The 27,928-nt window shown below is 34.5% G+C and overlaps 1 protein-coding gene across 1 annotated transcript; it reads left to right on the plus strand.

Annotated features, from left to right (window-relative positions):
* On the plus strand, positions 1-27,928 carry MATN2 (matrilin 2). Its single transcript, XM_032222891.1, has 18 exons — positions 1-182; positions 1,274-1,437; positions 4,039-4,608; positions 5,383-5,505; positions 8,434-8,556; positions 11,121-11,243; positions 12,296-12,418; positions 13,835-13,957; positions 14,474-14,596; positions 15,352-15,474; positions 16,785-16,907; positions 18,338-18,460; positions 19,977-20,390; positions 21,159-21,311; positions 22,258-22,317; positions 22,677-22,784; positions 23,309-23,407; positions 26,283-27,928. The coding sequence occupies exons 2-18, from the start codon at positions 1,323-1,325 to the stop codon at positions 26,333-26,335; spliced, it is 2,679 nt and encodes an 892-aa protein (XP_032078782.1). The 5' UTR covers positions 1-182; positions 1,274-1,322; the 3' UTR covers positions 26,336-27,928.

Genomic DNA, 27,928 nt, shown 5'->3' on the forward strand with positions numbered 1-27,928 from the left:
GGCGGGGCTTGACCTCCGGCCGTCTCTCCTCCCCTTCGCTCAGATAGACAAGGGCTCAACGCCTCTCTTCGGATGGGACGGGGAAGGAATTGTGTCCCCGGTTCTGCAGGCGCCGTCAACCGGGCCGCGTATCGCCTCACCGTCGCCTCAACTCGGGAGTCGGGACCCACCTGGCGCGGCAGGTAAGAGAGGCGTGCGCGCGAAGAGAAGGGAAGAGATGTTTTGGCGCCAACTCCTATTCTTGGCGCTGGGACTTGGCTTTCCCGCAAATGTGGTTCCCTCTGGCCTGAAGGGGCACTTCTGGGGGTTGGAGAAGGGGTCCGTTGTCAGTGACAGAATAAAATCCGTCTAGTTACCCCAGCATAGGGGAGGCGGCAAATCAGATCCCGGAATGAATCCTAAACTGAAGGGAGAAAGGTTTCAAGGGGTCGGTGGCCAGTCCAGTCCCCCCCCCCTCCCGCAATACCTTAAATCAAATCTGCTTAGAGAAGGGACAAAGGGAGGAAATGCCAAGATGGGAAAAAAATCAAGAGGAAAAGAATGACAAGGAATATTATTACTAAAGCGGAGCAGAAGTGGAACTCGTATGAAACTTTAATATAGGTGATTCAAAGCGAAGGGATAAATGAGAGTGGGTGGTATTTGAGGGGGGGGGCTCTTCCTTTGCTGCCATATCCTTTAAAACTAGCTTTGAATTGTCTTCCCTCATCCTCCAATAGGTAGTCCTGCCAGACTGTCCTAAAGGGATCTTGGCACTGTTCAAATATTTCCACTTACAGCACTCATTCCCACAGCCTTGTATCACTTATCTCATGTAAGAAGAATCATTTATTTCATTTAAAAATCTTCATAGCAGGAATAAGGACGTGATTCTCCAACAAAGTTTTTAACCTTTCATATGGAAACGCAGTGGCATTTGTTGCTGCCTTATCTAATGTTGAATACCTAGTACCCAGTGCTTTTTTTCAATACTGCCAATCAGCCTCCCAATGTATATTTTTCAGTTTATTTTTTGATATATATTAGGTGCTGTCTCCAGAATCAAGAGTGGATCTCTTTATGAGATCAAATGGGTAGATACATGAATGGGATGTGAAAGGATCAGAGTCTCCAAATATCTGTAAAAAAGTATTTTTCTAATTCATTCTAAAGTTTCTGCTAATGTTATTAGGATGGTATATATGTTAAAAGAGAATGAGAAGCAAGGTTTATTTTGTTCTTCTGGCATCAGTGGTTTGGTGAAAAAGTTCATAATTTCTTTATCTTGTTACAGAGTTCTGCCCTGATTATACCTATTGCTCCATTCTTTCCTATTCTTGAAAATGAAAAGAATGATTTTATATTTCTTTTTGCTGGTTGGACTTTTTCCTGTTTCAGCCAGGGAACGACAGCTTCCAAGAATACCTTTAAGTCAAAGAAATGATGCTACTTTTCATGGTAAGTTGCTGTGAGTTTGTAAAGCAAAGAAATGTGTATAATTTAATTTTCCTAATCTTTGCAGATGAGAGGCATAGGGACTTAGCCTATGTGTATGTGGAATAACTGATTTCAATAGAAAAAGGAATAGCAAATGAAAGGGAAGTTAAATATTTTACTGGACTGGTGACTTATTTTGAAATAAATCAGTAAAACATAGCAAATAATAAAGTTAGAGTTAGGATTTTGAGGAAACAAATTAAGGAAAAACTATATTGCATATAAATTCCTATAATATTTAAAATAAAAACCACTTCTGAAGAAGACATTTGAGTTTACAAAAATGTGTACATGACCATTTTCTTTACTATTGTTTTTCTTTTCTATATTTCAAAACAGCTTTTCTTCTCTTAGTTTTACAATAAAATTTAGAGCAGGAAAATAGGCAGAAAAATAGTTAATTTCCTCCATTCCTTCCACTGCCTTTTCAACCAAAATTTCTTTCCGGAAGTAGCTTTTATAATATAAAAAGTCATATTGGGATAATGTTTTGTTCATCTGTATGTAATTTATACATTTGGACTTCTAATGCAGCATGCATATTGGAAAATACTAGTCTCAGTAAGATTAATTGTCTATTTGTATTAAGTCTGAAATATATAACAGTATCTTGGAGTAAACTAGGATAACAAATCTCTGTTGGAAGCTTAACTGTATGACATAATGCATAATTTTTCTTTCCATTGCTTATGTATAATAAACGCTTGATTCCCAGTAGAGGTTTGGCCTCCAAATTACAACATAAACACTATTTTTTCCTCCTTCACCCTATTTTTTCCTTTTGAAATCTAGATTTAATGCACCCTATTTGGTGAAACTCCATTGAAATGGATCAAAATTCTATCAGGTGTCCCTGTGAAATAATAGATATGTTGTATCTAAAATAATGAAGCAGATATTATTAATTTTACATTAATATGTCATTTATGATTTCACATCATTTATATAATGAATCAAAGCAATGGAAATTTAATTTTGTTAGAGCGGAAATATCAAGAATGTATGTTGTCATTCTGTGTATTAGTGAATTAAATTGAACTGAAAGAAAACACTTCATGTCAGATCTTCTACTGTGGACAAGAAATCAGAGAAGAAATGGAGTAGTCAGACCTTATGATTTATGCTCCAATCACAAATGCAGACAAAACAGAAATTAATAATTCTGTGGCAATTTGTAATGTAGAGGAACTGGAAATGTTGGCCTCCCATAAATGAGAGGGAACTGGTAGGTGGCAACATTTTGTATCTTCCCTGCTGGGTTCCCCAAGGGACTTCCTTGGGAAACCAGGAGAGAAGATTGCAAATGGTGATCACATGATTGTAGGTGCTTGGCAAACAATTGTAAGTCTGAGCAAGTTACCAGGCAACCAGATCACAATTTCATGACCACCAGGGGAGGGAGTGAACAATGCTTTGTGATGGTCAGAAGCGCTTTATATGCCATAAAGCCGCCTTTCCAACACCATTGTTAATTTGTTAAGGGAACAGCCATAAATTGACTACGTATAATATTTTTGTCAATGCAGAATTGATTGAGGCTAGTCCTTAATATACTGGGCCATTTGGTTATATGACAACTAAGAAGCAACAGTTAGAGTAGAACAACTAAATGGTGCAGAATTAAGAAAAAAATATATCCAGACTGTATATTACAAACATGACCTGGGTGATTAAGAATCTATAGACATCAAGGTTGTGTATTATATCTTCAATCGTTAGTTTACATGCAAGATATATTATGAGAAATGCTGATCTAGGGAAAATATACATTTTAATTACACTTGATAGGGAAAAAAAACTAACAACCTTTGACATGCTGATGATGATTTTATAGTTGAAAGCAATGGATTTATTGTTGAAATTGAAATATGAGGCTTTTCATTTTCTACATCATATTTAAAAACAATTAAGATTATGCCAATATCAACCCAATGGATACAGGAAGAGAAAAACATAAAATAATAAAAGGGCTTTATCTTGCTGGGCTCAGTAATTCACAATGATGGTGAACTTTAAGAAAAAAATGAGAGAAAAATTATGACAGATTTGAGTCAGACATTAAAATGTAGAAACAAAGGTATATATTGTTTCCTTTTCTTTTTTTGACCATGTATTATTCAAGATAAAGCTGTTTATAGGCCAGAGAAACTAAATAAGAAATAGAAGGTAACTGGCTCCTTCAGTGATGTGGCTAGGAAAATTCTTTATAGGCTTTTTTCAGTAAATTGGTAAAATATGTGACTTCTTAAAAATACGACACATACATAAAATACATAAATGATGGTGCAATGTTGCTTTTAGGAACAAACCTGTTCTTTAAGAACAAATACTTATCACTAGTTAGATCTATTTTTTAAAATACTAGCTTACAATATTCCACTCTAGTTCTATAACCCATATTAATTCTTTTGTGAAGAAATCCTGTGTGCACTAACATTTATATTTTAATATTTTCTACCTGGAAATACAACTTCTTACACTTTTTAGACACTTTTATTTTGAAGATGTTTTGCTTTATAAAGCTGATTATATACATTTTATCTTGTTTTATTCTCATTCCAGAAAATGCTTGCAGTAATAAACGTCTTGACCTTGTGTTCATCATTGATAGCTCTCGGAGTGTTCGCCCTTATGACTTTGAAAAAGTGAAAGAATTTATCTTAACCATCCTGCAGTTTTTGGACATTAGTCCCGATAACACTAGAGTGGGATTAATCCAATATGCCAGCACAGTCAAAAATGAATTTTCACTGAAGACTTTTAAGAAGAAACAGGATGTAGAGAGAGCAGTAAAAAGGATGATGTATCTTGCCACTGGAACCATGACAGGATTAGCTATTCAATATGCAATGAACATTGCATTTTCAGAATCTGAAGGGGCTCGGCCACTCAGGGAGAATGTACCTAGAGTTATCATGATAGTGACAGATGGGAGACCACAGGATCCAGTTGCAGAAATTGCAGCAAAAACCCGAAATTCAGGAATCCTCATATTTGCTATTGGAGTGGGAAGGGTAGATATGAACACACTAAAATCAATTGGGAGTGAACCGTATGAAGAACATGTTTTTCTGGTTGCAAACTTCAGCCAAATTGAATCACTGACTTCTGTGTTCCAAACCAAAATCTGTGGTAAGGTATTAAATTATATTTAAAAGGCTGTGTTAGACATAATGATTTGGGGGCTGCTTCCTGTCCCACAAAGTAGGGCGCAAGGCAGACAAAGAGGCAGGGAGGAGATAGGTAGGTAAGGAGAGTTGGAAGCAGTCCCTTATTTTATTGAGGCTTGGGACTGGAAGGGACCAGACCTGGAATGGCTTGGATTGTGATGGTTGTTCAGCTAACAATGGCAATGGGGATTGTAAGGATTGCAGTTGCTAAGAGGTGTGGTCATATGATATCTCGCTCTACAATTGCATCACTTAGTGAGCAAAATTCTGGTCCTAGTTGTGGTCTTAAGTTGAAAACTACCTATAGAGAAAGGATTATAAAGTGATGAGATTACAGGAAGAAAAGTCAACATGAATGGAATGAAAATTATAAATGGGTGTTTAATTTAAAAAAACATTTAATGCATGGAATTGGGAAACACATAATAAATTAAGCAAATCCTGCTGTGTTCCTGAAAGTGTAGGCCATTTCTTAGTTTCCCTACTCTTAAGAAATTGTAGTGCTTATCAATGGATTGATATTTATGCCTAAAATGTACAGATTTATGAAACTTACAATATATATAAATGAAGTATCAAAATCAGTTTTGATCAATTTTGCATATTTTATCACTTTAACATGCATATTTTCTATTCTGTTGATATTTTGGGGAGACATTCTTATGTGTTCATAAATTGGATTTTGAAGTCACTTTTTGTGCTAATTTATGCATTGCTTCCCTCCCCCCCCCCACAGTTCAGCATATGTGTAGTATAATTCAACATGGCTGTGATCATTTCTGCATCAACATTCCTGGCTCTTATGTATGCAAATGTAAACATGGATATATTCTGGACTTAGATCGGAGAAGCTGTAGCAGTGAGTTTCATGTATTACGTCTTTTATAGTTCACTATATTATAAATAGGACATGGTGGGAAGATGCAACATTTTGACCCAAGGACTGCATTACTTGCAGATTAGAGGTGTGCAAATATACCTACTGTATTTTTCAGAGTATAAGACACACCTGTTTCCCTCAAAAAAGAGGCTGAAAATCTGGGTGCTTCTTATACACTGAATACAGCATTTTTGGCCTCCCAACCCCCCCCCCTTTGCAAAAATAGCCATGCACAGCCTTTAGGAGGCTTCCAGAGTGCTCCTGGGGCCTGGGGAGGGCAAAAATGAGCGAAAAACGGGCCATTTTTTGCCCCCCCAGCCCCCAAGAGCACTCTATAAGCCTCCTAAAGGTTATGCATGCTCTTTTTTTTTTTTTGACAAGAAAATGGGACTGTTTTCGTGAAAAAGAGGCCATTTTTTTGCTAGGTTTTTTTTGTGGGGGGCAGTCCCCAGGAGTGCTCTACAAGCCTCCTAAAGGCTATGCATGCCCTTTTTTTTGACAAAAAAGGGCCCATTTTTGCAAAAAACGGGTCATTTATGGGAGGTCTGCAAAGTGCAAAAACTTTTTTTTTATTTTGCCTCTTCAAAATCTTGGTGCGTCTTATACTCCAAAAAAAAACAGTAGTCACATATAATATACACACTTTAAAACAGTTAATAACCATAATATTTGCACCCATTTTCCCTCTTTCCAATATGTATGCTTCCAATTATTAGTTTCCATCTGCGATTATGAGCCACATTAATGGGTTAAAATGGAAAGTATACTACCTTGTCTCCTAATCAGTTTTATAATCTTTATGGAGTAATACCTTATTTATCACTATCAAAAATATGATGTCTACTTAGACAAAGTATTTAACACAGATGAACATGGAAAATTGGACATTCTGTGGCCCTTGAAATGTTGCTGAACAACTACATTCTTTTACTATGGATTGGGGCTAATGGGAATTGACATTCAGCAACAATGGAAGAGTCACAGATTTCCCTACTTATGCACAGATTTTGATTTACAGATATTTTTATAGGTATAAAATATTTATTACCTACCTTAGAAATTAGAATAGATTTATATATTTGTTCTGTGCACTAACAGTTGAAAGTATTGACAAAATTTCACAGGGCAGAATTACATATTGCAGAAACATATTAGGCATATAATCGATATAACCATCAAGGTTCTGTCTATTAAATGTCTATTAAAATATGTCTTATGTCTTTTTTCTTGTTCCACATCACTGACTGCTTGGCAGCAATGCTGCAGTATGTGTTAGAGAGTTGACTTTAAGATCAGTGTTCTTTGTCCAGTGTGAATTGAAGAGCATTGTGCAAGTTTTATGTTATGTCTTGAATTAAGGTTTTTTTTGTAGACAAATGTTTAACTCAATTCTTTTCCTCTTTCTTCCCCAATTTTCATGCTCCTCAGCATGTTATTTATCTCAAAATAATAAATATCTAAAGAAAACATTGATTATAGACTCTAAATGTCACATTTATTTTGATATATAATTCTAAACTTCATATAATATCTATCACTGATGATTATATATAAAATGCAAATATATCTGAACTTAAATTTATAGTTTAAATAACTATACATGCGTTTGTAAAACAGCACTACAGCTGTTTTCTTTCCTTTTGCCATTCTTGGATTCAATTAAACTATACTCATACTGAAATCTGAAACTGCAATCCAATTATCTATGAGGAAATCCAAACAAACTCAGTTGGGTTTCCTGTTTAGTAGATTTATAAAAGATAAAGCAGTAAATAAATGAAACAATACTGTATACAGAACAGTATGCTAAATATTGATAGTACAGTGTTGCAGTTTCTTCTAACAGTAATGTTGTGAAGCTTATCCTTGCCTAGTGAATATTATTAGAGATGGCTTTGCACCTTATTAGTTAATTTAATTTGCAGCTGACTGACAAATGAAATAGTAAAGTCTAAGAATTTATTCAATTTTTATTCATCTTTGCTTTGAGCATTTTATAATAATTATGTTTTGCTTTAAAATGAACATTCAATATTTTAAATAATCTTGCTTCTGTCATTCAAAAAATAATCCCAATCCCAGTTTGTGGTAACATCTGTATTTTGAAACTCTTTTCTTTCCAGTTTCTTCCCGTCTGGTATTTCACTCTAAAACAGGGGCAACCTTAACTGTTTTGTTACAGTTGATTTTTTCCAATTCCTCTGCTTAATCTTCGCAGTTGCATTGTACACCTCCTTTTGCATGTTTGTATTTGTATTCTGTACCTCTGTCAGTTGACCCAAGTGCAATTGTGATATGCAGTCTTGTAATGAAGTAGTTTTCAGGCTTTTTGCATTTGAAGAGCCAACCCTACATAAATTTAACTAATCAGCAATTCCTGTAGAGGCAGAAGACAAAAACAATTGCTACTGTGACACTGGCTTTGTCAGAGCAATTGAGAGTTAAATCCAAAGTACTGTCATATGAAGGGTTTTGGGATCAGTGTTCATAATAGACTTTACAATGTAATTCCAGATATAAATAATAATGACATCTCCAAGTTTTTGCTATGGAGCAAAAAACTATACAAAGACTTCGGCTTTAAACCAGTTGATCTGAAATATTATCTCATTATAATATTTGCTGCAGATGGACAGAAATTATCAAAGGGTATGCCAACAAACATAAAAAGGATTCTGTACAACAAAATATACAAAAATATGCGTATGTCCAGTGTTTCATTTTCTGAATAAAATGTTACTGCTCTAATTTAATCCAGAAACTAAAAGATTTATATTTATATACTAATATTATATATTTCTTATTATTTCATTATACTTTCTTAAACTCTCCTAGCTATCCAAATGAAATAATTACCAATTTCTTGCTTTATATAATAATATTTGATTGTTTTTATAACATTTCTAGTCCAAGATCTATGTGAAACTGAAAAGCATGAATGTGAGCATATATGTATAAATACACCTGGATCCTATGTCTGCCAATGTTATGATGGCTATGAACTTGAAGAAGATGGGAAGAATTGTTTCAGTATGTATTTGTTTTCAATTGCACTAATTCATAAAGTAGCTGATGGTTTCTGTTATTTCCCCTATATAATTCTGTATCATTTGAATTATTTGCTGTATTCAAATATTTCTGGTGAGAATGTTGACTTCTTGCTTTACCATAGTAAGTTCTTTATATTATATAAAATGTTGATATGAATGTCATTGAATATTTCAAAATAGCTTAAAATGGAATAGCATAGTTCAGAGAAGGAAAAAGAATGAGACAAGGAGGCATGCTTTCCTTACGTTTGTTTAACTTCTACAATGAATATTTTATAAGAATGACAGGATTGGAAGAGATGATACTAGGAATCAAAATAGGAAGCTAAAATAATAGAGATATACCAAATCCTACCTCTTCCCTCATATTCTCTATGTACAGTTTTGTTCTTCCTTTTTTTTCCCCTCTGCCTTTCCCAGCATAGCTTTATCTTCCTTTTGTCTCATTTTCTTATTGTACTTTTTTTCTGCTGTTTCTGGAAAGAGAGTTGCAGGAGGAGAGAGAGAATGGATGTAGTCATGTATACTTCTGTGTATCTGTACTTAGTCATTCAATTAATATATTTTTGTCCCACCTTGTTCCTTTTAAGAGTGTGGTTGCTGGCAGGTATAATACAGACATGCATATATGCACATATAATATGCTGTATACACATATTTATTGAGAAGGGAAATAATTTCCAACCCTTTTTACTCCTTAATTTGAGGTAGAGTCGGGATGACTGGTTGGAACTCAGCATTTACTGACCGGATAGCAATAGCACTTAAATTTATATACCACTTTACAGTTCTTTCCAGGCCTCTCTAAGTAGTTTACAGAGCCAGCATATTGCCCCCAACAATCTGGGTCCTCGTTTGACCGACCTTGGAAGAATGGAAGGCCGAATCAACCTTGAGCCAGTAACAACTGAACTGCTGCCAGTCAGCAGAATTAGCCTGCAATACTGCATTCTAACCACTGTGCCATCACGACACACCACCCTGCGTGACATCAGGATGCCTTCCTGACATAACGCAGAGTTCGCCACAGATATTATTTTTTTTGCGTCCTAGGAGAAAAATATCTGCCATTACCTAGGATTGAACTCTTAACATTTCAAGTAGTAGGCGAACATCTCTGCCACCACACCGCTCAATTTATTGAGGAGGGAAAAACCTCCAAGAATTATTTCAGTAGTTGACAAATTTAAAATATAAAGCAAGGTGCTGCATAGGACTTTTTTCCTTATTATAATTAAACTCTTTCTCTATTCTTCCTGTATTGCTGTTATTAATTGCTTACTTGGAGGCAGAAATAGTGATATATTTTCTGTTAAATAAGTCTGTGTATAAAATGAAGTACACAGATTTGTTTAAAATTGCATTACAATTTACTGTTTGTATTATTTCTAAATTATTTCTGTGATATATGTTTTCCTATTGATTGGAGCTTTATTACTATAACTAATCAATGAATCATCTCCTAAAATGTGGTGATCATAAAAGATTTGTGTTAATATTGCATCTCATGAAGCAATTGAAAAGGAATGTTGTTTAAGAGAAATTTGATTTGATTTGTAATTTCCATTAAATAATCCACATTTCTTCTGCTTGGGTATAACACAACAAGCTTGACATAAGAAACTGATGAAAACCTTCCAAATATTGTTCAGTATCGATTGCTGCTGCTTTCATGTCAGAAGCACCAAGGCACTTCTGAATTGAAAGAATTAGATGGTAATATCACTGTTGCCAGGGGATGCCCGGTTGGGGGCTCCTTTCATGCCCTGCAAATTGCCCACCAAAGTAGTACCGTACCTATTTATCTATTCATGATTATGCTTTTGAACTGGTAGGTGGGCAGGAGCTGGAGCAAATGACAGAGCTCACTCATCGCATAGCAACACTCAGGTTTCAAACACAGGCTTGCAGTGTTTTATCCAGTTGAGCCAGCACACTCTGTACTGTACGTTGTTTTGTGAAATGATGTAGGGAACTTTAATACTTAACTCTATTTTTTTCTGTAGTGTCATATTCTGATTTGTTAAGAATGAGTAATTTCAGCTCCATTAATTGCAATAAGATTATTTTAAATCAAAGTTCAGACCACACAATATGTGCCTTTATAGACTTCCAGTAGCAAGCTTATCTATTGCTCCATTTTTTTTCTTGTTGTATGTATCTGTTTAACAGAAGTAGCAAACGTACTGGGCTGTGTAGATTTCAGACAAACACTTAGGTTTATTGTAGTTACAGCATCTGATTTACAACAGTCCATGGTAAATTGGTAACGTGATAAGACTGTATTTTGGTTGAAGAATTACATTTACCTGAGTATGTTTTGGAATAGGCTGTTTCAATTCTTGATAATGACAATAATATAGGAATATGGATACATTTATAAATAAACAATGCTTTTTTATTATGCCACTGAAATTTATATAGAACTTGGCTGGTATGTCAGCAGTAGGTGAAGAACTAGATACTATCAACATTCTATGCATTTGATTTTAAAATTCTGTATCAAAGTAACATGTCTTAAATTTGATCTTGCTTGTGCTTCAGTTGTGGACTATTGTGCTTCGAATAACCAAGGCTGTCAACATGAGTGTATCAATACTGAAGATTCTTATTATTGTCAGTGCCATAATGGGTTTGTTCTAAATCCAGATAAAAAAACTTGCAAACGTAAGTTATCCACATCTCAATTCTGCTATTTAATACTTCAAAAGTTATATGTTCCATCTTGCACACAAAGCAAGAAGATTACTCAGTATTTCCTTTGCATGCAGAACGTTCATCCCATAACATCTCTAATAATTTCAGGTACCCTTTCCTAGGAAATACTTTTTACAGAGTAATTTCTAATTCACAGTTGATTTAGCAATAAGAAAAATATCAGGTGTCCAAATTGGACGTACAGAGCAATACTCATCAAGAGAACAAAGTCTGATATTCCTGACACTCAGGAGGATACACCTGAGTGTCAGGAGAGTGATAGTCCTGAGTGGCTATGAAGGCAGTGCCAGCAACTGGATGGACACAGACATGCCAACAGGAGATTTAAGCAACTAATAATACCTGGGAACATCTCTAACTCAGATTGTTCATACATAAAACTTGTGTCAGGAAAAGAGGGAAACAACCATTTTAGTTTTGGGGATGGAAGTTGTGAGTGCATGTTCCTGAGAATGAAAATTTAACCCGAGCAAATATTAAAGAAGTTTTATATGTGTAACAGAAAGGAGACTTAATTACAGAAAAAAATAGGAATAGAAAAAAAAAAACCTAGTATCGACTAGCAACATCCTGTCAGGAGATTCAAAGAGTGTACGTTGCCTTGAGGAAAAGACAAAAGGATTTGTCTCAATATCTCTTAGACAGAGTGATGGTCAATAAAATGACATGCAGTAAATCCACAAGCCCATATCTACATTACTTTACATTATGATCCATGAAATGCTGAAGAGTCAGTTTTTGAATAAGATGCCCTTTTAAAATGTTGAGGCATGGTTGGAATATGCGGCAGGGGGAGGGGGGAGTGAAGCAACATATTCCTATGTTTCTAGGAATGCCTGTACATTTTATATTATGTAATTTTTATATGAAGAAAATATTCTACCTCCAAATCTCCAAAGATAAAAAGTGCTCACGAAAGCCAAGGTGCTAATCTTCATTACATTCTGTATATTTGGTACTTTCCAGTACTGTTCTTCTAAGAGTTTATTCTCAATCTTCAGGACCAGACCATTGTGCTTTGAAAAATCATGGCTGTCAGCAGGAATGTGTCAATACAGATGAATCCTACTTTTGCCAATGCAAGCAAGGATTTACTCTTAATCCGGATAAAAGAACTTGCAAAAGTATGTTGCCCTAAAAGTGTATAGTAAGTTCATCTGCTTTTATTTATCAACATTGCTGTCATAACATATAATTTATAATCACTTCAATTATAACTTTAGAACATGCATATGAAACCTCCTTCCTACATTTCTTTAAAGTGCTGAGTTCAAATAGTCATTCCTATCTACAGACAATGTTTATTCATTCAAGTACATGTGTACATACCTTTTTATTTTGTCAAAAGCTGTGTGCCAGTTAGAGTACAACATGTGCATAAGAAGTCTTCATAAGGAACAATTCCCATTTCTTTTGGAGTTCTATCCAAACCTAAACCTAAACACTTATGGGGGGAAAATAAGTGTGATAGCCAAGGTCTGGATGATTAGAACAGGTTTTACATTTCTTAAATAGGAAACTGATGCAACACCATGTAAATAAAGCTGATTGCCAGAGATGTCACAGACTTATATTAAATTGAAAACTCTAATAGGGTGAGGGGAAATTGGGTCTTAAGACTATCTGTGACCCTCAGCCTAATTTATAAGCAATTAAAGCTCTCAGAAGAATTAACTATTCATTTTCTGCTTGTTTGTTTTTTAGAGGGAGAAAATTGAGTATTGAAAAGAACTCAAGTGTGATAAAAACAAGAATATGAGGAAGAAAGTCTTAGAAAGATTAAGTCCCATTTATTATTTGCTATAGACCTGTTCATTATTTAAATGTTGCTTGAGACAGATTACTTCTGAGAAAGTGCTCTCAATAGATAAAAAATGCCTGCTCTTTTCTGTACCATATAAAAGTATTCCAAATTAAAAATTGTTTAAGTTTTGAATGGAGAACAGAAGCATATAATCTCTCTAATATTTTATACTGAAATATTTTCATAATCTATCTTACTTTTTTTAAAGTGTCCCAGTTCTAATGACTTATGTAAACAAAAACAAGGTAACTGCTACCTATTTTAGTACTAAATCCAATATAGGCTTAACCAAGGTAGATTAGAGTAATGGATTTCCCAAGCCAAGGAATTTGGGACAAATAAAAAGCAATTGTGGCCACTAAGGGCCTGAAGCAGGGCTGTCATCATGCCAATAGACCTTATCACTAGCTATGAGTCTCTGCAATTAATCACGTTCACTATACAGTGCCAGCCTGCCAACCTCAGTAAAAGACTCAATTTGAAAGCCAGGCCTCAACTTTAAATACCAGTCCCCAAAGTTTTGAAAACTCTAGTCCTCTTGATGCTCCTTCTTGCACAAACACAACTGTCATCAAGAGCCTAGGTAAATTTTTAATTTTGCTTTTGCTTTCTGGGAACATAAATGAAAGGTGCAGTTTTTAATAGCTATATATGCTGATTATTAATCGGTGTTTTAAAAATTATATTATTTTCCAGCATTTTTACCTGACATGTTATTAGTTTTCTCTTTCCATAGGAATAAATATCTGCAGTTTAGGTAAACATGGCTGCCAACATGAATGTGTTACCACTGAAGAATCATATATGTGCAAATGTCAAATTGGATACATTCTAAACCATGATGGCAAAACATGCAGAAGTAAGTTAGATTATTTGAAGGAGTAAATTGACATATCAGAAATAATTTTCATATGAACAGGTGTCCCCTAGGAATATGTTGGCTATAACAACATTATGCCTTTAAAATTAACTTATTAAGTGACTTAATAAGTTTGCTTATTCCATAAATAACAGATTTGCTACAAAGCCCCTAAAAAGAATAACACATTAATTCTAGGAACCTTATCTTTATTTTTCAAATATATATGGTTGCCAAAATAGTGAGAATGCCTACAACTTTTTTGTTATTTATGTGCACCTACATTTAATTTTTTGGAATATCTCTGATACATAAAACTCTCTTGGTTTATGTTTGCAATTCTATATATTATTGGTAAGAAAGCTTTTTCATTTGTGACAGATGTTACTACCTGTTGAAGAGAAAATATAAAAACTATTTTGTATCTGGTTCTGCTTCTGAAGTTTTCATATCTGGATATTTTATAGCCTGAAAATTCAAGTGTTTTCTCTTTTACTGCTCAACACAACAATTCAGGAATAGATCACTGTGCTGAGTTCAATCATGGATGTGAACAATTCTGTCTAAATACCAGAGAATCCTACATTTGCCAGTGCTCTGAAGGATTCATCATTAATGAGGATCTGAAAACTTGTTCACGTAAGTTTCTTGCCCGAGATATTCTATAAAATTAAACAAAATAATGCTTACACTGTTTTCCATAGTTTCTAGCAAAACTTTATTCAAGTAGAATTTCACGTTAATTAGCAGTGATTGGATTAAATGGCCAAGAAAAGCATGTGTTGGCAAACTACTCAGAAAAGCAAAGGCACTGAGACATAGGGAGAGAGATTTTCCACAAAATGTGATTCCATTAAGAAAACACATCAGTAAATTTCAGTTTCATAGAAAGAAGTAAAATAGAAGAAAATAAATAGAAATAAAAAAGAGGAAGAGTGTATTTCAAAACAAAGAGTAGAAGTATTACTATTCGCTTTTGAATTATTGTAAGGAAGCCTTGTCACAGGTGTCAGTAAGTGCAGCTACTTGTGGACGTTTAAGCATAGGAAACTGAGTGGTGGGTTGCTATTTTTTTTTACTACTGGTTTGCGTTTGTTTTCTTTTGTCTTCCCTAGGAATTTGTCTCTTTTTTGAACCAGAAAATGATAAACAAAACTTCAATAAGAGTTTAAGAGGAAATAGTTCAGAGAACAATTACTTTAGCCCCAAATAAAGCAGGTCTGTTTGTGGCTACAATAAAGAAATATTATTACACCACCCCCAACTCCCAATCAGTTGTCTTTATTATTCACATAACAAATAGGGACAATTAAACCAACATTTTTTTTAAAAATAGCATATTATATATTGTGTACCTATATAAATTAATTAATTATGCTTAAACTGGTCCTTAGGAGCAGATTATTGTTTGCTGAATGACCATGGCTGCGAACATTTATGTGTGAACACTGGAACATCTTACATTTGTCAGTGCATTGAAGGATATGTGCTTCAGAGTGATGGGAAAGCCTGCAAACGTAAGCTTGCTTTTAGTTGAATGCTTCTGTATCTTTTTGCCCTTAAATATGTATTGCACAAAATAAATTAATAAACTTGTAGCATGGGTGAATTTACACAGTAAAAGTCTGAAAATTTCAAACATATTCTCCCAGAATACCATTGAGAATGCTCATCCTTGTCCCACCTCTTACTCTGTTCTTCAAAGCTGCTTGATAATTACCACTTCTGCCATCTACAAAATCTTCTGGGCGTGCCATACTTGGCACTGGTTTCCCAGTGTGTGTATCAATATATCTCAAATTGATAAAATAGCAGTGAAAAAATAAAAATCAGAAAAAGAAAGAAAGAAATGAAGGTAAGTAACTAGAAATACCAGCTCTTCAATTTACTTACATCACAGATAAACAAAATAAAACTTTATTTAAAAAAATAGGTGTCTTTTTAAAAATTCAATCACTAAGGAAAAGAAAGGTTTTTAAAGCATGTCCAATGTTCCAGTTAGACCTCTAGATGGTACTGATCCCCTAAAGACCAGTTTACTATCCCATAGACTCCATAAAAAAGAGATGGATTATAAATAAAAGAAATTAAAAACTCTCATGCGAAATCTTAGGATACGCATAAAAGACTACCTGAAATACACAGAATTCCTGACCTTGAATAGAGAGATATTAGTAAAGACAACAAACATTAACTAACAATAGGAAAAATGTCTTATACAGGTTCCTGGCTGAAATGTTCATTTTTTTTCCTTAAAAATAAATAGCATTCTTAGAACAAATGTTTTTATTGCTTTTCTTTATGTGGATTTTTCTTTCTTCCTGAAAATTTGAATTAGTTGATTCTCAGGCCTTGAAAAAATGTGAAATTCCAATTTCTGCCTTTGGTGAACAATTTCTTTCTTTGTTTCAAATGGACTCAAATCTCCCAAATTCAACAGAGAGAAGACTTTGGAAAATTTGATTTTGAATGTGACCAAGAAAACATATCTGTGCTTGTAAAGGTTGATAGAACTTCTGAGCCTGTCTGGCATGGAAATGTGTTGACTGTGAATGTCAGTGAAGCCTGTTGTTCATAACAAAACTGCAGTTATTGAATAACTACAGCCCCTATATAAATTAAACAGTATCTTATTGGCAGGAAATAGATTTTGACTTGGCTAAGATTTTGTTTTGTTTTGCTTTGCTTTGTTTTTTTGAGATTTGTGAAATAAGACAAGGAATAAAAATAGGGATTATGAGGTAGGAGCTGTTGGGAAGCAGAGCAATAGATGCTTATTTTAACATTTTTTTGTCAGTTTAAAAATTGCATTGTCAATTGTTTTCAGGTACAGATCTTTGTAAGCTGGCGGACCATGGATGTGAGCAACTTTGTGACAGTGATGGTGAATCATATGTCTGCAAGTGTCATGAAGGATTCATACTAAACAAGGATAGAAGAACCTGCAGAAGTAAGCAAGCATCCCTGAAGATAATTTATCATGCTAAAAAAAGGAATGAATAATCAGCATCACTGATTAGGTTTCATGCCCCTAAAGAAGTCTATTTCACGGTTGAACAACTTTTACCAAAAACATTAAAGTCCAATCAAAATCTACTTCCTTAGGATTTAAACCCATCTTTTCCTTATCTGTCTTCTAGACTAACTCTGAACAAGTCTTCTCATCTTATGCATGTCATCCCTTCAAGAACTTGAAGAATGTTACTATATCATCTTCTAGTCTTCTCTTCGCCAAGCTAAACATACCCAGGGTTTCCAAGCTTTTCTTATTGCTTTTTCTTTCCAGCCCCTTCATCATTTTGGTTGCTCACCATTGGACACTTTCATTTTGTTTATGTCTTTGTAATGCCCAGAAATTGATACAATATTGTAGGTGCATATTGTAATACAATATGTTAAGTGTACTCTAATCAACACAGTATGTAGAAGAAAATACTTTTATCTCTTTTAAATGCTTACAAAATGACTGCTTAATTATTTATTTGGTATCAGAAGTTTTGTTCAGTATTAGCAACAAGCCAACTTGCCTGTAGTTACCCAAATCCATTTTCCCCTTTTTTGAAGAAAGCAACAAGACTTGCTTTTTTCTATGACATTACATACCTCGGTGATTGCTCAAAGATCACACAAAAGGGGTCGAGGATAACTTCTTCTGTTTCCTTTAGGACAGTTAGATATTAATCTGGTCTAGGAGATTTAATATCATTTGTGGTAGTTGAGTGCTACCTAAATGTCTCATTATTTGCTTTCACTTGTTTATTCTCTCTTTGTGTCAATTGTTCTACTTAGCTTTATTTGAATACTTTCTCTTTTGGGAGAAGAACAAAGGGGTTGAGGAGCTTTTTTATTATCTCCTTACCTGTTATACCATTTTCTACAGATCACTGCATTGCTTCTTTTTTCTTTTTCTTTTACTACAAATATACCAAAAAACCAAAAACCACCCTTTGTTTAGCTTTGCTTTCAAGCCTAAATTCCTTTTATACTTTTGAACTTTTCTGGGAACATAGGCTACTTGCTGGTTTGCTTCCCTGGTGATCTTCCATTTCCTTTGCTTGGCTCTTTTGATTATTTAGGTCAAAAATTTCCTGACCCTCTGAATTTCCTGTTTTCCATCCCATTTTCTCCCATTAGCATGCTATATGATTATACACTCAATATCTTATTTTTGAGAAATTTCCAAGCCTCCCATGGCTTCCTTTGATCTGACAATTTCTGTCCCCAGTACTGGGCCTCATATCTCTCTAAATTTGTAGAAATTGACTTTCTTGAAATCCAGCTTGCATATATAGCTAGAAGTTAAGTATTATAGAAAACAATACTTTTAGTATATTATATCCTTAGAAAGTTTTTACCAGAAATCTCTTTGATTGTAACCAGATCGAGATGTCTGCAAGTCCATTGACCATGGGTGTGAACATATCTGTGTTAATATTAATGATTCATATGTCTGTGAATGCCATGAAGGATTTATATTATGGAATGATGGGAAAACATGCAAAAGTAAGTAATTTATATTTATCACCCCATTATTATTTATTTTATTATTGGAAGAAGTCTCTCAAAAGACATCCTGACCTTATTCAGATATTATAAAAGCTCAATGCACACATGTGCAACTTTAAGGAGAAAAAGAACTGCACTTGATATTTAAGTAATATTCTGAGAACTCTAGTTCCAAAAATAAGTGGAGCTGGGGGAAAAGAAGCAATACTAGGACTAAGTTGGAAACTGAAAGTGATTTTAATGAAATTAGAATTAAGTTACAGAAAGGTACGGTAATTTCAATTAACTTACAACTAGTTAACATAGTTATTGTTATTGTATTTAATTAGTTTGCACTACCCATTCTTTCAAAAGGAGCCCAAATAGCAATTGGTGAGATGTGGCAGTGAAAGGGTTCATCGTGAAGCATCAGAGATTTCGCTCTGCTACTGTATGAATTAGCCTTCACTAGTGGTTCGGTGCTACTTGGATTGAACCTTCTTTCAAAGCCATCTCTCTGAGCTGAGTTGCTATATATGGCAGATCTAAGAAGAGAGCCTATCTTGAAAGAGTCAGATTTTCTGATTGTCCAAAGCAGAATTATTCTGGAAGTTGACTAGAAGGAGGAGCTGTACTTGCAACACCCTAAAGCCGTGATGGTGAACCTGTGACATGTGTGCCACAGGTGGCACACAGAGCCCCCTCTGGGGGCATGTGTGCCATTGCCCCAGCTCAGCTCCATCGTGTATGTAGTGCGCCTCCCACCGGCCAGCTGGTTTTCTGGTCTCTGCCACGCATACGTAAGGGCGGGGCGCATGTGGGAGACGTGCATGCATGTGCGAGGGGAATGCAAGGGGGTTGCGTGCAGATGCATGGGGGTGGGATACATGCAGGGGGGTCACACATGCATGTGCAGAGGGCACATGTGGGGGGGTTGCACGTGCATGCATGGGGAGCACTGGGACATGCGTGCATGCACAGGGTGAGGTGCAATTAGGGGGCATACATGCATGCGCAGGGAGGCACACGGGGTTATGCGCACATTGTATTATGGGTGTGTATGTGTGCATGTGCCATTGTGTGTGTGCGTTTGGCACGTGGCAATGTAGCTATCACTGCCCTAAAGTAATCATAGTAAAGCAATGTTGTAAGGTTAAAAAAAAGTGTTGTGAAACCCCAGTTATTTCTTGCTAGATAGGCAACTATATAAATTTGATTAATAAATGAATAAACACTGCTTAAGGATGTTTTTCCTGTTGAAAGTATAAATGAGGAAAGGCTTTTCATTCAGCCTCACCATTTTTTTCTCCAGTCATCAGATTCTCATTGCAGAGATTAAAAAACAAGAACTTGTTTTGATGTTCCATCATTTTTAGCAAAAATATATTGATATTGATAACTTTTAATTTATTTTTATGTAAATACCATTGCAACTCCATTGAACATTATGAATGTGATAAATCCTTAAGTTGGAGAAATAGATACTTTCACTGACAATATTCCACTATTTCATTTGTTCATTTTATTTTAACAGGATGTAATGAAGGCCCGATTGATCTGGTATTTGTGATAGATGGATCAAAAAGTCTAGGAGAAAATAATTTTGAAATTGTAAAGGAATTTGTCTTGGGAATTTTGGACTTTCTTACAATATCTCCCAAAGCTACACGTGTTGGTTTGTTGCAATATTCCAGCCAGGTTCGCACAGAATTCACACTGAAACAATTCAACACAGCCAAAGATATGAAGAAAGCAGTGACACAAATTAAATACATGGGTAAAGGCTCCATGACCGGGCTTGCACTGAAACAGATGACTGAGAGAAGCTTTACTGAAGCAGATGGAGCCAGGCGCATCTCAGCAAATGTTCCCAGGGTGTCAGTTGTGTTTACAGATGGACGTGCCCAAGATAATGCTTCTGAATGGGCAGCAAAAGCAAAGCAAAGTGGTAGGATGAATATTTATTAGAAGTGTAAACAGTAAAAGAAATACAAAAGAAAGCTACAAAAGCAACACTGCTATTACTAAGTTATGTACAATATTGTTTTTTTTAAATCTAGAGCTTTTTGTTAACTTTTAGAAGAAGGATTCTGGAGAATTTCTAGGAGTGAAATACATAATACTTGTCTGATGTTAAGGAAGGTTTGGAAATCTTACACTGGACTCAATATAAATTTTCCTTTTCCAAAGCCACATTTCTGGGGATTTTTAATCCAAATGTATTTAGAGGAAATTAATTTGTAGAATACAGTGATCTATAACAATTAATTCAGATAAATATTATAAGCATGAGCCCTTATGAATAAATGTGTCCATAGAATGCTAGTCCAAATTTCTTTACATTTGAGACTCCCGACTATGATTCTGCAATCATAGTAACAATAATAGGCAATGATTAAATACATACTTTTACACCAAAGCAATTAGATGTAATCAACTTGTAAGAAATGTGAGGGACATTATATTTTGGTTTTGATCATGATAAATAAAAATTATAGGACTTAGCTTAATCAGAATTAATTTACCCAGTTGATTTCTGTGATATTAAATGTAACTTGTCTCATCTGAATTAGAACTCTTGCATTTTATTGTTGCTTTTGAAATACTCTCTGTAGATAAATTTTTTAATACAATTCTTTTCTATTAATTAATAGTGCTTAAATGCTATATCTCATTCTTGAACTATATTATGAAATTAAACTTGTTTCATTTTTAGGAATCACTATATATGCTGTTGGAATAGGGAAATTGATTGAGGAAGAATTACGAGCAATTGCTTCTGAACCTGTTGAAAAACATATTTTTTATGCTCAGGAATTCAAAGCCATGGAAGAGATCACTGAAAAACTTCAGAAAAGAATCTGTGAAGGTACTAAGTAAGCACCACATGATATTCTACACAAGGAACAATATAAAACTAACACAGATAGAAATTTGGGGATCCATTGGATTTGGATGACTAAGACATTAAAATAAATAATTCTGCCCATTCTTTCTGAGCATCTGCATAACTGCTGGAATATATATAAAACGCAATGAGCAATACACTAGTAGGACAAATAATATTTCTGTAATCTATCACTTAAGAAGTGTATAACTTTATTTTAAGGCCAAAGTCATAAATTAAAGTATCTACTACTTCACTCACTTTAACAAAAATGACATGCAGAGCTCAAAACTCCATGAAAATCCTTCCCTTTTTACACACTGCATTATGATATATTGCTAAAAATTATCTAGGACTATTTATAAAAGTATGTGGGATGGATATTCATTAATAAAAAGAAACTTTCCATACACTCCATTTGTGCAAGTCTCTATGTTCTCAAAACCATCCTTGGTCTAAAAAAGATTCATTTGCTTACTGATGTCAGCATCCATCATCTCTGATCGTTGGTCATTCAAGCTGGAGCTAATGGGAGACAGTCCATCTTCATGGACTGTCTTCTCATTCAATAAATACTAGAGTTATGGACTCTCTGGTCCTTCAGATTATTTCCTGTGTGCTTCCAAAGAATCATGAGGCGCTTTTTTTAAAAAAAAGTTGTGTTACATATTTTCCATAAAGCTCTGTGATCCTGGAAACATTTCCCAATATCTAAGATTATAAAATCAATATGAATGACTCAGTTCACATCTGAATAGCTAAACATACAAATAACAAACCAACTATCCCTAATTTTATTTATATTCAAAACTTATTCTAGCAACAATTTTTAAATTATAAAATCTGTTGCAATATCTGGCTTGTTTGTAGCTCACTATTATGATCTGACTGCATTTGGCAATGTCTTATTTTATTTCATTTTTTCTAGATCTAAAGGATTACCAGGAAACAACAAATCGGCTTCATTCAATGAATTTACTTTCTGAAGGTTTGAAATTATCACTGCATGATGTTTTATTTAGTTTGATTCTTTTACACTCTGCCCTTGCCAGAAAAAAAAAGCTAACGTGTCATTTTTATTGTAATAATACTTCTTCATTGCAGAATGTGTAGAGAAGTTAACAGTTTTAGTGACACTTTAAAAGCCATATTTACCACACATGTAGTAATTCTACCCTGTCCAGGTTAATATTTCTAATCCAGAAATAATTATGCAAATCTTTATATTGCTTAATATCCATCAATGGGGGCGGGGGGGGGTTTCTTTTTGAAAACATACACACAAAGAAACCACTTCATAAGAGGATGAAATATAATCTCACTTCTGGTCTGTGTTGTCCTCTGTAGAACCTGAAACATCTACCTTAGCAATTACAGATGTTCTTTCCTGTTCCAATTTTGCTGTGCATCATAAATATCTTTTTAAAGAAAAGCAGTTATGGACAAAAGCTTCAGGTAAAATTTATTTCCATTTAGACCATCCATTACTTTGTATAACTATAATTTATTTTCTGTCATATTAAACAATTGTACTATGCATCCACTTTGATTCCCTGGGATTCTTGGGATATATGTTGTAGAAAAAGGCAGTTTCCCACTTATTATGTGTCTTTTTGAAAAATGTGAAACCACTGAAATTACACTTAGTAATTTGAAACACTTGTTTATAATTAGTCTTCTTATCTAAACCTTGGGCAATTGCATTTTTATTATAGTGGTTACCATAACTCAGTATTAAAATACATGCATTGCATGGAACAATCCTCATTTTTATCTCACATGGTTCTGTTTTCCTACAGCAATTAAAAAAGACAGAAACTTTTCTAAAATTATTTTGTCATTCCATGAATTCAATATTTCCAATGAGTTCAATAGACTAAAAACAAAATTATTTTGTAGTGATTGTGTTCTTTCAATGAAAATATATTTCTCCTTACTACTGTATTTAACCAAATACACTCCACTTGTTTTTTTCCCAGCAAATCCTTCAGATGACAAGAAAGACCTATGCAAATGTGAGAATCTTACGAATTTCCAGAATTTCGCAAATACTGAATTTAGGAAACTAATTCAGCAACATATCCTTTCTGTATATCTATTAATTTTTCATACAGATTTTCAAGTCAATATATTTGAAAATAAACTATATTTCTATTTCTGTATAGAGAAATAAAGTTGATTGCGAGAGAGGGGAGGGGGGGGGAGAGAGAGATAATGTCTAATCTTTGTTACTCCATAGTGCAGTTCTCCCCATACCTGGCAGTTAGGTTCCAGATTACTGTAGCTTTTGCTGGAATAGCACTAATTCTGTGACCAAAAGCCCAACTATCTGCTGATACAGGCATACACATTTCCTCAATCAATTTTAAAGTGCTGGCCTAGTCATCTGTCCAAACACACTTTGTCCCTAAACCCAATCCTGTTCCATGGAAAAGAGATTAATTAGTGGTGGTTACCTTGCCAGCTATTAATTATATGTAATGTAAGTGTGTGTGCCTTCGAAGTGTGTGTGCCTTTGACTGCCTGACTTCTATGTAACACAATACTTAGGTACTTACTCTATCATCTGTCTGTCTGTCTGTCTGTCTATCTATCATCTACCTATCTATCATCTATCTATCACATACTGCAATTATATAGGAAGTTTAAGCAGCTGACAGAGCTAGTCTGCTATATTGATTAAGTACCAGGGTAGAAACCAGGAGACTGAGTTCTAGTCACAAAGCCAACTCAGGTCTTGGCTTAGTTACTCTTTCACAGCCCTAGGAAGGCAACAAAAAGCCATTTTCAAAGATCTTGCAAAGACAACTGCAGACTTATCCAGGCAGTTGCCAGGGATAAACAATGATTTGAAGGCACATATCCACAAAAAGGCAGCTCACAACAGAAGCAATTTAAATGTAATCCTAAGAATAAAAAATAGACAAAACTGCTTTAGAAAATGCACCTCCTGTAGGTTTAAATCTTAAAATGTTTTATAGAAAAGTTGTTTCGTTCTGATGGGTGGCTAGAATTGAAGCCAAGCATGCTTCTCATACAAAGCTGTTCCAGAGGGCTGGGCTAACAATGGAAGTTCATTACTCTAACTTCTGAAAAATGGAACCACCAGCTGCTTTTCCTGGCATAATCAAACTGATCAGGCCCATTTCAGTGGATATGAAATTGGTCTTGAAGGCTTCTGTTGCCAAGCCAAATATAGTACTTTCCGCTTAGTTATTTGAAAATTTCTTGCAGAATTTGTCTGCTCGAGTCCAGTTGACCACTAGATGGTAACAAAGAGCTTCTTTGCAATTCACTGGATTTTTGCAGCCCAAATTTGGCATTTCTAATTCTGCCTGCTGGCAAACTTTGTATGGTTTATGTACAAATGCCCCACTCATTTTCTCATATTCTGTTCTTGTTCCAATCTATTAGTATTTTAATACATAGAGGGAATTATGATGATGAATAATGCTAAATCTCAGGATTGGTTTTGTTGTCTTTTCATGAATGGCAGTGCCATAAATATGTGGCCTACTAGTACTGTAGCTAATGCATTACTCTTTAAGAACATTAATGATGAAGCTGACACACAGGCCCCCTCTAGCTGCAGTTTCAAAATACAGAACAAGGATTTCACACTGACATCAAAAATATGTATTATCAAGACTCTTTATTTTCACAATTAGGCTTTAAAAGCCTGAATTTTCCTTCATAAAATATGGAACAAAATGCCTTAGAATTATGGTATCTGGGAAAAATGGTTGGGAATACTTTGGACGTGTAATGTTAGGGCCATGGCCATCTAAGGCATCAAATTTTAGGAAGTACTAATACTGCCTCTTCCTTGTAAATCAATCTAAAAATACAAATCTCCACATGGATGGGAGGGGTCACCATCGGTCAATATTGCCGAGGGACACTATATACCTTTAAGCCCACACTGCAGCAAAAATCACTGGAAAACATTCCAAACATGATTCAAAGGCAGTTGAAATTGGCCAACAGAAAATATGTTGGGTAGATACTGCCAATGACAATAATGAGCTTATTTAAAGAAATAATAATTGGTAATCTTAATGATACCCATCAGGTTGCATAAGGAACCAAGTGAACAACAAACCATATTATATAAACTGCCGTTTTATATTTGATCTAGAACAGCCAGACTCTCCCAAGTAGATGTCTATTTTATGGCTAGACGTCAGCCCTGCACCGCCTCCAGTGCTGGCCACCCTCTCCCTGGCTTATGATAATCTTCACTAAAGCTTATTTTTAGGCACACTTAAAAATCAGAGTAGGGTTTATTTTCAGGTTAGGTCTTATTTTCAGGTAAACAGCATTAGAAAAAGTTGCTGGCCTAAATATTTATGTCAAAAGGAATCTGCAAATTTCTTTTTTACAGTGATTTTATGTTCTTAAGAGAGACATCTCAGTCTAAGCCAGTTCTGGTTATTTTATAAGTACAATTAAAACAATTTAACTGCCAACATAGAAATGTAGAAAAGTGGTATTTGCAAGAACTATTACAATGGGTTGCATCATAATTCTTTAGCATTCATTCCACAAGCCTAATTTTGTGTGTGTGGGTTTCATATTGAACATGACTGGATGTTTATCTTGTTTCACTTGATGCCTTTGGAAAAACCACAAACAGGGTATTTCTATTGATGCGACTTGTACCATTTATTGATCATCATTAGCTCAGTAGGGATTTCTAACTCAGCTGTTTATTAAAAGCAAGAACAAAACACCTTCCCATTGCCAAAATGAAATATCCAAGAACTAATCAATACTGGATTTTTGGAAATACAATTATAGATACACAGCTAGCTTTGACTCTGACTCATTTCAGGGTTTTTCATTTTAAAAGAAGTAACTGTAGATTTCCCAAGCTTGTCCATTATATGTGGAGATATTCTTAATATTAAATATTGAAGCAGTTTAAAATTGTTTTCCTTAACTTGAAATTACTGGAAGAAATGTCAAAAAGAATAGAAGCATTGGAAAATCGATTAAGATACTAATAAAATGTCCTTAGCAGCAATATACCTTTGTTGGATAATTACACACAAGAAAATGTATCAAAGCTATGTAGGTAGGTATGTTTTGCACAAAAAGGAGAATTTATAACTTCAGTAATACAGTACCATGTAATGGTGTATTTTTGCATTGATTAAGATAAAATTACAAACTTTTTAGAAAACTATATTTTTTTCAATTGAGAAGCTGTATATTGTAAAATATTAGTATATAAAAGGCAATTTTTATTATTCAGAAATTTGGAAAGGCCAAATATTGTTCACTATTCATTGTAATAATGTACTGAATGGATGTAGTCAAACGTTACGTTACAATGGTGTTCTTGTGCTTCTCATGTAGCGGTAATGCTAATATCCATAGTAATAGCAAATAATTTCTCTATGCTTAAAACTTTTCCTACAGCCAGCACTTCTTCCCATATGTGATTGATGATAGGGAAATTGGGTAGTAACCAACATATTTAAGGCACATTCCCTATGTTCATGTTAACCCTCTAGGTATTTATATGTGGGGTAGGGTTTGTGGAGATAATGTATAAAATGTTATTTTATTGCTAGAATCATATACCAAACAATTGAATATTTTTATAAAACAATTCTCAAACAGATGTTATCACACAAGTATTTTAACAGTGTTGGCCAACAGATACTTGGAAGAATGGATAATCATATGGGAAAATTAATTCATTACAGAATGAATTATAGTATTATTTCAGAACAAATTAAGAAGTGCCTTAGCTGAATTATCCCAAAAATAAATTATGTTCAATAATTTTTTCCCATCATCTATTGTTTTTCTTTCAGTTGTTCATAAGTTACTCTGTTTGGCTTTCTTGCTCTAAATAAAAGGCTGAATTTGCTTAACTATATCCTTATTTACTATTAATGTGTGGAGGTTCCCCCAAGTAAGGTAAGGTCACCCTTACTGATAATACAGAATGTGGTTGCTTGTTAAATTTCATTTTTTCTACAGTATTTAAATACGGCTTTTCTTTTTGCCCTCGCTTCAGCCTCAATTTTGTTTACTTTTTTTCTCTCTCTTCCTAGCACACTTATCATTTCCTTTTACCTATCTCTAGCCTAGCATTTTTTCTGCAACAGTATTCTTCAGCAGTAGCAGCTTCTACAAAGAGTTGCAAGTCTCTCAGCACATTCAGAATTTTCCATACTGAATATGAAACACTGCATAGTCCTAATGAGAAGATAGTTGGTTGGTTCCCTCCTTCCTGCATTTATACAATTAAGTGACTCTAGATGGTTTCTAATCACAAAATTAACCATGTTTAAAAACCTGTTTTTCAAATGTGCTGTACAATATGAATATGTTTACATATGCACATATATATTTATGAAGTAGGTGGTTGATGAGAAATCTGGATATTGTAGATTGAATTTGTTTTTTGTTTGTTTTTTGCTATATCTCCTTTTCAGATAAATACAGAACTCAATCAGGGGAGCCAACTATGGTTATATTATTTAATCCCATTGATCCAATTTTATTTAGACCTTAACTATTTTATTTCTCCATCAAACTTTGCATACAACTTGTTGTGTCTTACTTATAAAAACTCATACCAA

The sequence above is a fragment of the Thamnophis elegans genome, chromosome 8 (assembly GCF_009769535.1).
Source record: "Thamnophis elegans isolate rThaEle1 chromosome 8, rThaEle1.pri, whole genome shotgun sequence".
NCBI classification, from domain to species: domain Eukaryota; kingdom Metazoa; phylum Chordata; class Lepidosauria; order Squamata; family Colubridae; genus Thamnophis; species Thamnophis elegans.